The 13794-nt window shown below is 35.0% G+C and overlaps 1 protein-coding gene across 2 annotated transcripts in view; it reads left to right on the top strand.

Annotated features, from left to right (window-relative positions):
• LOC146140582 (uncharacterized) overlaps window positions 1-13794 on the top strand; it is a 35141-nt gene that overhangs the window by 15793 nt on the left and 5554 nt on the right. For both annotated transcript variants that reach the window (XM_083391187.1, XM_083391186.1), the window contains exons 9-16: window positions 332-508; window positions 774-812; window positions 1069-1158; window positions 1655-1809; window positions 2593-2674; window positions 8418-8536; window positions 13452-13536; window positions 13661-13767. In XM_083391187.1, the coding sequence (XP_083247313.1) occupies window positions 332-508; window positions 774-812; window positions 1069-1158; window positions 1655-1809; window positions 2593-2674; window positions 8418-8536; window positions 13452-13536; window positions 13661-13767 (854 nt within the window). The remainder of the gene's footprint in view (window positions 1-331; window positions 509-773; window positions 813-1068; window positions 1159-1654; window positions 1810-2592; window positions 2675-8417; window positions 8537-13451; window positions 13537-13660; window positions 13768-13794) is intronic.

Here is a 13794-nt window from a genome sequence, read left to right as displayed (position 1 = left end):
TGTAACGATTCATTGCAGTTACAACTTACAATCACCGTAGCTTACACAACAAGATCTAATAAATACCATACTATATTCAGCTATCTAACGGATTGTGTGAATTTTAGTTTATGCCGGTATTCTTGTAATATGAATAGGTTGTTTTCCTAAATCACAAAAAGTTCCAGAATACGCTTAAGAATCTTTAAAGGCAACTAGATGGAAAACTGGATTATGTATTCTTAAGTCATTTTAATTTTTTGTTTCTAATCTTACTGTCATTGTACATGAATTTATTACGCTAATTAAATTATTTAAAGAAGTGACTTTTCCTTTTTTTAAAACATTGAAGGAATGGGTTTGCAAATTTTGTGGCAACAGCAATATTTCTAACTGCCCTCAAGTACCCGAGGTGTCATCAAGTGATGTCACCTACATCCTGCAACATTCGCAACAGCAAGGCCTGACTAACGACTCTTTAATCGTGTTTTGTATTGATACTTCTGGAAGTATGTGTGTGACCTCACAGGTGAGTGAACCGTGTTTTTTTTTTACAGTGACTGTTGTATTGGGTTCTGCTCTCCTGTTATTGAAAAATGTATTTTAATCTTGTTTCTATGTTAATATAAAACAAATCATTATTAAAAAGGGTTTAAATTACTAAAAAACGATTATGTGTAATCTGCTGTAGTTTCATCACAATTATGTTAAAATTAAAATAAAGAAAACCCCATCAGATTGCCAACAAAATGAATGACATTATTACCAATAAATTACTATTAAATTTATTCTAGGTTTCTTCGGAAAACAGTAACTTTATATCCAGACTCGAGGTTTGTTTTAATCTTAATTACTTTTTTTGCCTTTACTTGAAATACGTTTAGGTTTAGATTAATCCCATTTTAATTCTTTTAAATAAAAACGTTCTCAATTTAGTGATACTAGTATGCATGTATTACCACTTTTCTTGCATTCGTTTTTTTTCTTGTAAATATTAACAATATCTTACACCCACTTTCCCCTAATACGTATTGACGTATAGTATTTTCTACTCTTCAACATAACGTTACAGTTTATTTTATTTGACAGAGTGTGAAGAGAGCCATAGAGGAACAATTAAAAACCATTTCGATTGGGCAACCTTGTGCTAGGGTGGCTTTAGTAACTTTTAACGATATGGTCAGTGCATTTGTATGAACATACTTATTACTTAGTAAAATGTATATGTGTAATTTTGACCGTGTTTTCGTCCGTTCGCTGTGGTCATTGTTTATGATGACTTACATATCGCACATAAACTAAGCGCATCGCCAGCATTGCATTTTTTATTCTGCAACTTGGTTCGGTGCAATACACAGGTATTGTAAAATACTTCAGACATATATGGGAACCTCTAATCGTACCACTCTTTATGTAATGCGAGTTAAAACTGAGTGATTAATATAGTAGGCTCTATCAGACTGAAAACGCGGCTTTGCCCAGTCTAAAAAATGTTTTAGTTTTAAGGTAAAATGTATTTAGCCAAACTTTGCATCAATACATTATTCGCCGCTGATTACCAAAGGTTTTGCCTAAATACTAATACTGCGCAGAGTAACAAACTTCAACAGGAGAAGATAAAAGCCTTTATGCAAAAACAGGCTTGCACGGAACACATATCTTTAAACTATTACAGGTGGAACTTTTGGGCGATGGAAGTCCCAACCAGCACATGTCACTTGTTGACGCTCAGCTTTATGATTACGATTTTCTGCGTAGCGTTGGGTCTACAACACCTCTACCTGGTCCAATATCCATCACACGGGAGCAGCTGGATAACACTGTAGCAAAGTGAGATACTAACGTTAAGCTTTACATTATTATATTAAATATTTTATTAAATTAAAAAAACAAACAATCACTTTAACATTTTCTTTCATAAAACCACATTAAAATTGTTTGTTTTTTTAATTAGGCGAAAGTGTGTTTTAGCCACAATTAAAATCTGAAATATTTCTTTAATTATATATTCTAAAACTAATTTTTACTACTTTTTCTTTTGGGCGATTGGTCGTAACATGGGCGTTTTTTAAGGGTTGGAAAAATTCAAATTAACATTTCGAGTAGATTGTAGTATCAGACGTTTGTTTAAAATAAATATATATTTCGATTTAGCGGTATTATCAGGTTCGTTGTTCGAATGAATGAGAAATATGCTGTCAATGGTTTTGGATTTCAAAAAGACAAACCCTTTACTACCCTAATTATTGCATGCGGGTAAAATATGACACGCGAGAATTGAACTAATCATTAAATCACTGTATTATAACAACTCTTATTGCGTAATTGTGAATATTAGGCAGCCGATGTCAGTTTGGCTGAGGACATTTACTGCTGTTTTGACTTGCCGGTTCTCGAAAAGCTTCCTTATCGAACCTCCATCCGAGATGCATAATTATACTGCACAGAAAATTTAAATGTTAGACAATAAGAAAATTGCAGACTTTCTAAGGAAAGCCAATTTGAATGACTACATAGAGTTTTTCACTTAAACTTATTCGAAAAAGATATGCCATAAAGCATACGACATCAAAATTTCGTCATGTTTTTCTGCAATATATTTTTAAATTTCAGTCTCAAGGAACGGGGTGGTACAGCGTTGGGTCCTGCACTTCTGCTTTCAACTTCTCTTGCTTCACAAAGACCTGGATCACAGGTAACTTATTTAACAACACTATTTGGGTACCGGGGTAAAAAACAGCGTGTATATAAGTAAACTAAACTAAAACAATGGCGCGGGCCAAATTATCTGGCATTGTCGTCCATTATCTGCTCACCATCGTGTCATGCTAGCCATTACCCACACAATGCTATATGGAATTTGTTATATTACTTTCCATTTTATTTAATAAAAATTTGTCGATTGTAAGGGTGTTGTAATGCATTCAATTTAGAATTTAGATAAAAGAAAAAAAAAGGGGGTAAAATAGCAAAGAGGGTGAGGGTATATGAAAAGCTTTTTAAAGCTTGTTGATGGTTTAAAATAATAAAAAGTATCTCAAATTACTTTTTACACTTCATTTTTATTTTTTGAAAGTCTTAGAAAACTTAGTAAGAAACATATTCACAAAGATATTAAGCTAATGAAAAACGGTTTTAAGTCGGCTGGGACAGTGCAATGGCAGCGATTACAGGTGTTTTGTCACAAAAGTGATCGTTAAACAGCTCATTTTGGAAGTACAAATCTTAACAGTGTTTATTTTTATTTTTTATGTATGACGAAATAACTTTACTACGAGTTAAAATGTAACTCATGATATATACACACACGTAACATATATATACACACAGTGAAAAAAAAACGCTAAATGTACACTATTCTTAAAACTTACACTGGTCAACAAATTTTCACTTTTTTTTCTAAACGAAATTGTGAGTATTTCATCTTAGATATATTTTTCGCGCTGATTTCGAATATACCTTTAGTTTTTTCTCTTGCACATCACATTTTTAAAATATCGTCAAATTTAATTTTTTTGAAAAAACTCATTGAAATAAAAGCACAGGTGTAATAAATGGCCCTTTAAAACGTCTGACATAAAATTTTTTTATACACATAACTCAAGTCATCACCATAGAACTTCTATGATGGAATTTTCAACTATTTCCCCCTTTTAAAATCCTTGGTGATGGGGTTTTATTGTTTTTTTCTTAAAAGTTGGCACAGTCACCAAATGCCAGCCAAGCGCGTAATTCCACATTTTCCAATGTATATCCTTTGATATCTTACTAATATTTTGTTTCATCAAGATTCCTTTCGTTTTGTTTAGCTTAGTAGTGAAAACTTTTTGTAAAGAAATACTACACATAGAACTTCACTTTTCTATTCCTCGAGCAAGAAATTTTTTTAAGAGGCGTAACGTTTGTGATATCAGCCACTTACGGTACTCTTATAGGCTTATAGTCTCTTAGTACTGCTGTTGGTAGCACGGCTGTTGTAGCAAAAAGGACCACCTACTGTAGGTTATCTGAGTTTTATTTCCATTATGTATTTATACTACATCAATCTCAAGCAAGTGGTTTTATTTTAATCCTTATACAAGCAGTTCTGACTTCTCGTTTGAAAAAAAAACATGCATCTGCAGTAACGCTGTTTGAATCTGTCTGGAAAACAAAATTGGTTTTGAACTTTCGTTTTGTTCTTATTAACTCGATTCAATCTTCAACTTTATCAGGGAGAATTTATGACTTTTATGAGGATAAAGTGAAACACGCATTGCGACATTATGTAGTAACAAGATTGTATAAAATCATATCAAAAATACTGCTATAAAATATTATTTTAATCTACTAAGATCACGTAAATTAATTATTTTGGTTTGTTAAAATTATTTATCAGTTTACGCTAGTAAGTTTTTTAACAAAAAAAAATCGTAAAAACGGGAGCATTCAGTAAGACCTAAAAAGCAACTTATTTAATTTAGAATAATCTATAATAGCATAGTGTTAAGACCAACGACATAATAATGCCAAATATGCAGTATAGAACCAATACAGAATAGAATCTGAAATCGCCTAAATAAGTCCTAAATTCTTAAAAAAATTGCCTTAATAGACAAAATAACGCCTAAAACGATGGGAAAGAGGTATGGGACGATTGGGGGCCATCTGTCTTGCACCGGCCGTTTTGGTGTCGACGTTTGGGCGCTCTAGTTTGAACGGGCCGTTAGGATGCCGCTGTTTTGACACCGGATTGTTTGCCCCTGTTTGGGGTTAGGGGTGGGTAATGGTTAGGGTTAGAAATGGCTTCGGTTTGAAAGTATTAGGGAATTTAGTAATAAAGTTAGGGGTGGGGTTTTGGGATTGGGTAAACTTCCCTAAAGTTCTTGTTCTGGCACCTTATGTCTTATTCCGACGGGTTTAGGTCTTGTTTAGATTTAGATGTTATTACGACTAGGTATTAGTCAGATTTAGATCTTATTCTGTACTGTGTTTTTTACGACGTTGTTGTTGTTCTAATAACGGTCTTATAACTGGAGTCTAAATATATCTTAAACCATAAATTGAGTTACCCGTACATTCTTTTTGAGTTGGTACATGGCGTAAATCTGGCCTTCTTACCCAATTTTAAAACAATCTATTTAGAAATGTAAACATTTTTGCAAAATTGTATATCGAAATCTCGCTTATGTGTAGTACGTCAAAATTGGGAAGTCACGTAGGTTGTAGAGGACATGACGTTTAGCCCAGGGATGCCGAACCCGCGGCCCTCCTGATGTTAACGTGTAGAAGGCGCAGTATTTGATGTAAGCCTAATCTTATTTTTTTTCCTGAGACTCTAATCGAGTCTAATGTCGAATTTCAACAACCTTGTGCACCCATCATTGTTAAGCAAGATGAGTGTTTTCGCGGACCGTTTTAAGGAAATATATCAGCCCATAGGTGTCGTAACATGGCATGATTGGACATGTAAACTCAATTTTTCGCTCTACGTGCGATAAGGCCGAGATTCACTTGCACATTTGCGCACGACTCTCGAAGAGCGGGTGTTTATAAGTTAAGTTATTTTACGACGTCACGATATGACGTAACTTATGACGTCACCCCTTTAATTAAATTTTTTAGGTGGAAATGCGGTCAATTCTGCTAAAAGGTTGGTCATCACTGGTTTAGCCGATTGGGGAACTCATTTTTAATAAGTCGATGCAGGACAAAAAATATATATAATTTTAACATTTACAATATGTTTTTGGTATTTTGCTACCAACCTTAAGTTGTTTGTGTTTGAAAGTAGCATTGGATATAGCAGTTGTACTGATGCATTGGGAATATTATAGTTGGTCTATTTGTTCTGTATTAGATTCGAGTTTCCGAAACATATGTCAATTTACATTAAACGCAAGACCAGTTAGAACACACCGACACTAAGCAAACCAAAACCACTACTTTAAATAAAATCAAAACAGGTGGTAAACATTCAAGAATCAGAAACCTCAGGGGTTGCACAATTCTACATTGCAATAGACTTCCGTCTTACGCCAAACAAATGACCGTAGACTTATCTCGATGCAATAATAAGACCAACATCAGAAAACATCAACAACGGAATAAAATACAAAAATTGGCCAAACAGGACATAAACCAGTCGTAACAAGTCACTATTCAAACAATTAATTTCCCGATAAAATAACGCTTAAGCCAGATACAGCAAGCCAGAAACTTGTCGGAATAACTTTAAAAATGATCGGCAAATCGTCGGCTTTGCAGCCAAAAGGTCCGTCATCGGTCATATTTTTTCATAGCATGTTAGGTCTCATTTTGACAGAATAATAAATATATTTGTATGTATATGTGAGAATTTATTTATTTCGTACTTCGATCTGCGTCATTGCATTGCTTGCAATATAACATAAGGCGATGCAAACAAATTACCTAGCAATACATTAATACTGACGGTTGTGAAATGTTGTGCATTGTCTAGCAATACGTCAAAGTTGCGTCATAGGACTATTAAGCTTGGTAGTTGGGAAACCTTTTTTACATTTTACAACACATTTACCATGCATGGTTTACATGTTATAGGTCTAATAATTTTCCACACAATAAACGGTAATTGTCAACCCATGTTTCGTCCAGTTCACGCCTCTGACGTAACAAAACTATAGCTGAAACACGTGCGGATGATTTTAATAATATTTTAGGTGAAATGAAAACAATTAGTTTTTATCGAACTGAGGTTTGTGAAACACTCGACAAAACACGACTAAAATAAACTTTTTATAAAAGGTGTAACTGATTTATCTGGTATAAATTGTGAAAATAATCATTTAGAAGGAGACGTGGCGCATTTGACATATGATAAAGATTTGTACATTATCTTTATCAACCATATAATGTCGTTTATCGAGATCATTTGTGCATATAACTTGTAGGGGCCATTGACCCGGCACCTCCATGGCGGAACAGAGACCAATTAAAAAGTTTATTGCGAAGCGGTGTGTTTTCTTGTTTCAAAAGTCGATACTCACAAAACAATAGCCTCAGTACAACGACGGTATAGATTCGCAACATAATGTTAAAAAGACAAATATTGTGAAAACTAAATTAACCTGACAAAAACTGCATTTTGGAGAGATGCATCACGGCGCTGGCCTGTGTTCACGACTAAAAAATTCTGGAAGTGCGTTTAATTATATCGTTTATCTACTTTAATATATAAAAAAAGCAGCAAACACTTGGGTGGTGCGCGAAAAATTGGAGTTATACCCAAAATATTCTCCCAAAACAAGCTAAAACATATTGCGAAAATTAACCTGAGACGCGATTTTTTTTCATTTAGGCATAGTAAAATACCCGCCCCTGTTCACACACATTCTTTGTTGAGCTAGATTTAGGACATGCTTAGCCAAGTATTGTGTTCTATAGTCAGTTATTTAATTGCACCATTTCAAAAACATCACACAACATTGCACTTTGGATGCATGTTAAGTTGTCATAATATTTAAAAACTGTTGGCTGTATAACATGCGGCTTAAACCTTCATTCCACGCCAGTCCATTAGATGCCGCTTCAACACAGGTCATATCCTTACGAGTGTTTTTGTGTTACTCATATTGTGGGGAATCATTTAGTTAAGCCTTAAAGCGATCGGCGACCGGTGGGCAAATTTGCCATTTATTATAAGAGATCTTGCACAATAGTACAATATTGAGTAAACTATACGTAAACGCAAGTTGATATTCACACTACAGGACTTACATTAGTGGATGCTGTTGACCTTTCTAAAATCTATTCACTTGGTTTTACATAAACGGCATAGGATGTGAGTCGAAACCGGCAATAATTGTTAACTTAAACAGCAAAAGAAAAAAAATATTGTGATTTTGGTGTTTATTAAATGGTAAATACAAATGTCAATTTGTCGAAAATCGTTTAGTTGCAATTTTGTTCTAAATATTCCTTCGTTTTCACGTATTAATTGGCCCTTTTTTACAAATGAACTTGTCTACAATAAATACGCAGGCTTTATCAAGGTCCTTAAATGACTTACCTAAATGTAGACCAGAATTACTCGTGTTGATCATTGACGCGATTATAAACTGACACCTACTACATGACTTATTGAGTGGTTTACTAAACTATATCTACGCGATATTGTATCGCTAAAAACACATTTTCCCTCTCGTTAAAATTTCTTCACGTGCCCCAGAAAGGGCATAAAAAAGCAGTAAAAAGGCCCGATGACATTGTGACTGAAAAGTGTTTGATTAACAACCAAGGTAGTTTACATCTTTTTATGAGGTTACGTTACTTCAACGTTTCGTCAGTTATCTGTCAGATCCGCACGATTACCGCAATTAAGCAACTAGTGCATCACTCTATTGCTGGAATTTTACAATCACATTGCTAACGGATTGCCGATATATACAAAAAATAAACATTTTACTTTTTTGTTGTAGGTTATTGTGTGCACCGATGGACGAGCAAATATCGGAATAGGAAGTCTGGAAACAGAGAGTGACTACCAACTCTGTCATTACTTCTACAACGAAGCTGCTGAGTTAGCTTCAAAAACCGGGTTAGTGGTTTCTGATTTATTTGATATATTACCATATTGCGTTCTGTTTTAAGATTGAAAAACTGGATGCCACAAAGTTTACCGCGTACATGTTTATGCACACTGTATCTCATATATATTTGCGAAAGTTCAGCCGCGCTCCGTTGAAATGTATGTTCGTTGACACAAAGTAGCGAAAGTGTTTAGTCGGTGCAAACTTTTAACTTTAACTTAGTCCTAACCTATTCACTTGCACTCTCCCCATATACAAATTTAGCGACAGTAACATGCGCAAAATTAAAACTCGTTTTTTTATTAAACAACGTGTAGGGTTTTACTTTACTTATAAAATTATAATAACGTATATGCCACGACAAAAAACGAAATTTGTATAACTTGGCATCATAATATTTGCAAAGTTGCCTTTTGGCTTTGAGAGGTTTTTGTTGTACTTATTTTCTAGTTTGAAAAACGCAATAAAGGCATTTCATTTCATTTCGCATAAGTCGCTTCGCGTACAGATGACTCGACATATTAAAATAACAGGTGTGGCTGCAATGCTTTTGCGTTGATGTGAAATACAAGAGGAGGCACACGATGTATTATATGTTTTATTTGTTTCCCTAACTACTTTTTACCCGTGAGTCACAATCACGCCTAAAATAAAATAATATTCTGCGTAATACAAGCTTGAAAGATCTTTTACATGGATATATTTATAAAGGTTAATTCTTTTTTGCTCTGCAATAGCGAAAAACTTGGTACGATTTTACGGCCGCACACGTATATCGTTTAATGTCGATGTTGGCTTTGATCACCCTTTGTATTTCTTTGCTATTTCTAGCAAAGTCTAACAAAATCCGATTTGCATTGACCGAAGCCTCCTATTGACGCCCAATTTCCAAATATTCTTCCCCGCTGGTTACATTAAGATAAAATTGCTTGGACTTACAGGTTGTGGCTTAAATATTGGTACTTTATACATAAAGTTGAAATCAAGCGCTAATATTTGTGGCAAGACCCACACTCTGTGTCATTGCTTAAACCAGGGTTCCCGGTAACGCCCTTTGTGGGCGTTGAGAACCTACGAGTGGGCATTGTTAGGCTTTTTTCAGTTAGGGGCGCCAATGCAAAGGGGTGTTAATAACGTTTCATAGTATTACCTTTAAATGAATATACTGTTGCTGCCAGACATTGTATCAATTGTAAAATTGTTGCCGGAAGAACAATTTTACAATTGATTACCAATCAAATTTTGCAAAATAGCCTTTGTCTTACCTTAACATATTGTGTTCACCGCCAAGCACCACACGTTGCTCATAAAGACTTAAGGAATGTTGCACTGTAGTTACATTGAACGTAAAGGGCTACAAGCTACATGTTGCGCGAAGCACATTTGCCTAGGCATGTACGATGTGCAACATACCAATTGCACACTAATGTTATTGCGTGACGACGACCAATCGCTTTATTAAGGGAAAAATTGTGGACTGCACCTAAAAGTCGGTTTTTACTTGGTTGTAAAAAGTAGGATATGCTGGGGTGCCAATGTAATTGTGTTGCACGTATGTTTTCGTTCATTAGTATAGAACTATTTTAAATTCCCATCGTTAGGGATATTACACACTGCTACACGAGTGACGTAAAAATTACATTTACATTTAAAACAAGGAAAATAAAAACGCACATCCGGTATCACTCTGTATTAAGTTCGCATAACAGACCAATCACAACGAGTTATATAAGTGTAATGTATAAAGCCTTAAGAATCTGGATTGTCCCGCCTAAAGCGGGGCGTATTATAAGCCTGTGGGCATATATGTATAGTTTCTTTGTACCTTCCCAAAAATTATTTATTATGGCAGCGTTTACCATTTTTTTAATTAACAACTTTGGATGATCAATGGTTAAAGGTTCAATAAATCGCAACAGCCAAATAAATCACAGCAAAAAACAACCTTACGTTTGCCAGTGTTTTTTAAACGGGAGACGCTTGACTTTCTAAGGGAGAAATAATTAATTTCCGGGAGGAAATTTGCCTCCAAGGATTCGGAAATTCGCTATTTTGTTATAGGCATTAAGATAAAAACCTTTGGAAAAAATCTTGTAGTTTGATATATACACAAGAACAGGTTGCCTTTTTCTGGTTGTGACTGACGTTATACAAGCGTCTGTTTGGTTCTTAGTAGTTTATTTTATTTTACAGTAACGGTCATTTAGATATATGTCAATTTTGCGCTTATCAAAGTGATTTCTAATAATCAAGAGCACATAATACGGGAAACGTGTAGCAAGCAGTCATTTTTATCATATTTAAAACAGTAAAACTTGCATTTCAATTAATCTCTGAACAAAATTTTTGAAGATGAATCACATGTCAAGCGACTAGCTTGCCAAGCTTTACCCATGGTTTTCAACCGTTTTGTGAGGCTGGCCACCGGGTACACTTTATCCCAGTTTTATTTTCTGATGACGTTTCAATAGAAGCCCATAACAGGCATAACATTAACTTAGGCAAGCGGCAGGATTTTAAGGGCATTGACAATTTTCAGTAGAACCGCAAATTAGAAAATAAATGGGAACCTGAATAAAAATCGCTAATTTTTTTGCACTTGTTGTGCAATATCTTGAACCGTTTTTTTGTTTCCAACTGCTTTGAATACATTCACTCATGTGTCCATTGTCATTAAGGTATATTTTATAAGGTGTGTCTCTGGAAATTTTAAACCTTGTGGGTATACCGCAAATGTAAAAAGTTTGCGGGTCGCTTGCCCCTATGGCCACATACCTGTTCTACTGTAAATTTGTTGATTTTTGTCAGCAACGTACGTAAAAGTAGAGAGTAAATAAGGGTGAATTACCTTTGCAACATTTTAATAGTAACACTGGGGTAAACTTTCCAAACACCTAGGTGTGAAAATTTAGCTTTTTCGTGATTTTTGTTCGGGTGGGATTGACAGTATTTTTTAAGGTAGAAATAGAAAAAAAATATTAAATTAGGCAAAGCAAATTGCAATCAACAAGTTAATGTTCACCTAAACTACCATTTAGCAGTAAAACGATGCATTACAAATAAAAGTGGTTTGCGATATAAACAAAAACAAAAAAATTAGAATGCCTTTGGATTAAAACGTAGCGATTTACATGGCTAGTCATAGCCTATAATATCCATTCATTTACTGTGGCAATTCAACATACAACCTAAAAAGAAAGTTACGGAAAGCCCTTCATATTCTATCCAACAACATCATGATGCGTTATAGTAGAGAAGCGTTGCTCGAACTTAAGCAATAAACCTGAAATTAAAATAACATCTTCGTTTGATTAAAACGCGGTTCGGATAAAACCAAAATATAGTACTACAATACCTTATGTAATTTAAGGAATAAGGTACAACACGAATAAACAAGAATAAGATCGAAACGGCACCCCATGACCACTCCTAACCTGTTGTATAAGCTCACCCCGAACCCTAACTAAGTGTTAACACTATCCGGTGTCTAAACAGCGGAGCCAAAGTGCGACGTTCAAACCACGGCACCCAAACGTCGGTGTCAGAACGGCTTGTCAGAAGGGCTAATTCCAGAAAGGCGGCATACAATCGTCCCATACCCTCTTCCTGCGGTTTTAAATGTTACTTGGGCTTTTTAGGTCTTATTGCGATCGGTTTATCTCTTATTTTGATGATATGAGGTTTTATTTCGTCATATATATTACTGTTTTATTAGATCGCTGCTGGTATTAATATGGTATTATAGATAAAGCTTTAGATATTGTTGTTTTATAGTTCTTATTGTTCATTCGGCGTTTTCCAATCGCTTAGATTGATATTAATAAATCGGCTATACGCAAAAGAGCGAAATGTTGTTTAAAATGGAACACCGTGTTATATTTTGCCTATAGCATTGAATCTATAGTTCTAACCTTCAGGGGACCACAAGCATATCGTATTTCAACTATTAGCCGGTAAACTAGACCTCTTTTGTGACGTTATATGAAGTTTTTTTTTTTTCAATTCGCGAGCAAGGGTAGCCCCACCCAGCGGTGAACTACATAATAATCCGTAGGCATTATAGAATCGAATAATTATATGAGTTACCCGGCTTGACATGAAAAAAAAATATTCTAACCAGCATGACAATTTTCTACCGTTCGGATCATAAAACCTAATCGTCTGCTAGGAATAAACTTTCTGTTAGCATTAAAATCAAAATGGTAAGTATGCTACGCGCCTGGGCGGCCAAAAGCGAGTCGTTGTTGTGCTGTTAAGAACGATATTTTCGGAAATTGCATAACCTATCGAAACCATTCTCAAACTATTTTAATTTATTTTCGTGAAACGCCAAACAGCTTTATTGAAGTTCCACGGTCCATGCATTGATTGCTGCTAACCACATAAGAATTAACTTTTTCAACATATCTTAATCTATCTTGCAGTACATGTCAAAGTTTCACAAATAAAAGCAAGGAACCAAGCATTGTTAGATTGGTTTTCTAGCTTAATTCGAGGTGGTGATCCAGCTAGATTTATTCTTGTAGCTTGTGATAGAATAAAAAAAAGTTGTTGGGCGACGATACAAAGGAAAAATTAACTATTGTACAGATGATAAGTTTACAATTACAAATATGGATGTTAATTTAGATTATCTGACATCATTTTGAGAGAACTTAGGTGGTTTCCCGAAAATCGCTTCACGGACTCCCAAGGGACCGCGGTAACCAGTTAAAAAAATACTGACCTAGCGAGATTGTCCTGAGCCTCGCAGTGCCTCCTGACTTTTACGTAAACAGCTTGAGACAATAAAAATTTGTTTAATTTATCCTAATTGTGTCAATAACTTTTACATCAGGCGTGCTGTCACAGCAGGACTGATGTCTCATTTATTCCTCTATCATGGAGCGAACAGACTTAATATGTTGTTACTTTTTGTTTCAGTGTGATTGTTTCAATTCTAAGCATTGCTGGTACGGATTGCAGGCTGGTTGAACTGGGGAAGGTAGCAAATAGAACATCCGGTAAGGTAAGAAGTTTGAGATGGACCAGATGTTGGCTGAAGTGGTAATATTTGCAATGCCGCTTAACTTAACACAATATTTATGATCAATAAATGCATTACGAGAAGGTAAAAACGCTATTTGTCTCAGGTTAATATTGTACAACCGAATGAAATTTCAAATCAATTTCAAGACATACTTACCGGGACAGTTCTTGCCACTAACGTCTCAATTGATCTTGTTACGCACAAGCAACTGTAAGTTAAGTGTACTGTTTGACTTTT

The sequence above is a fragment of the Ascidiella aspersa genome, chromosome 6 (assembly GCF_963924565.1).
Source record: "Ascidiella aspersa chromosome 6, kaAscAspe10.2, whole genome shotgun sequence".
NCBI classification, from domain to species: Eukaryota; Metazoa; Chordata; class Ascidiacea; order Phlebobranchia; family Ascidiidae; genus Ascidiella; species Ascidiella aspersa.
This window is presented reverse-complemented; position numbering and strand designations above follow the sequence as displayed.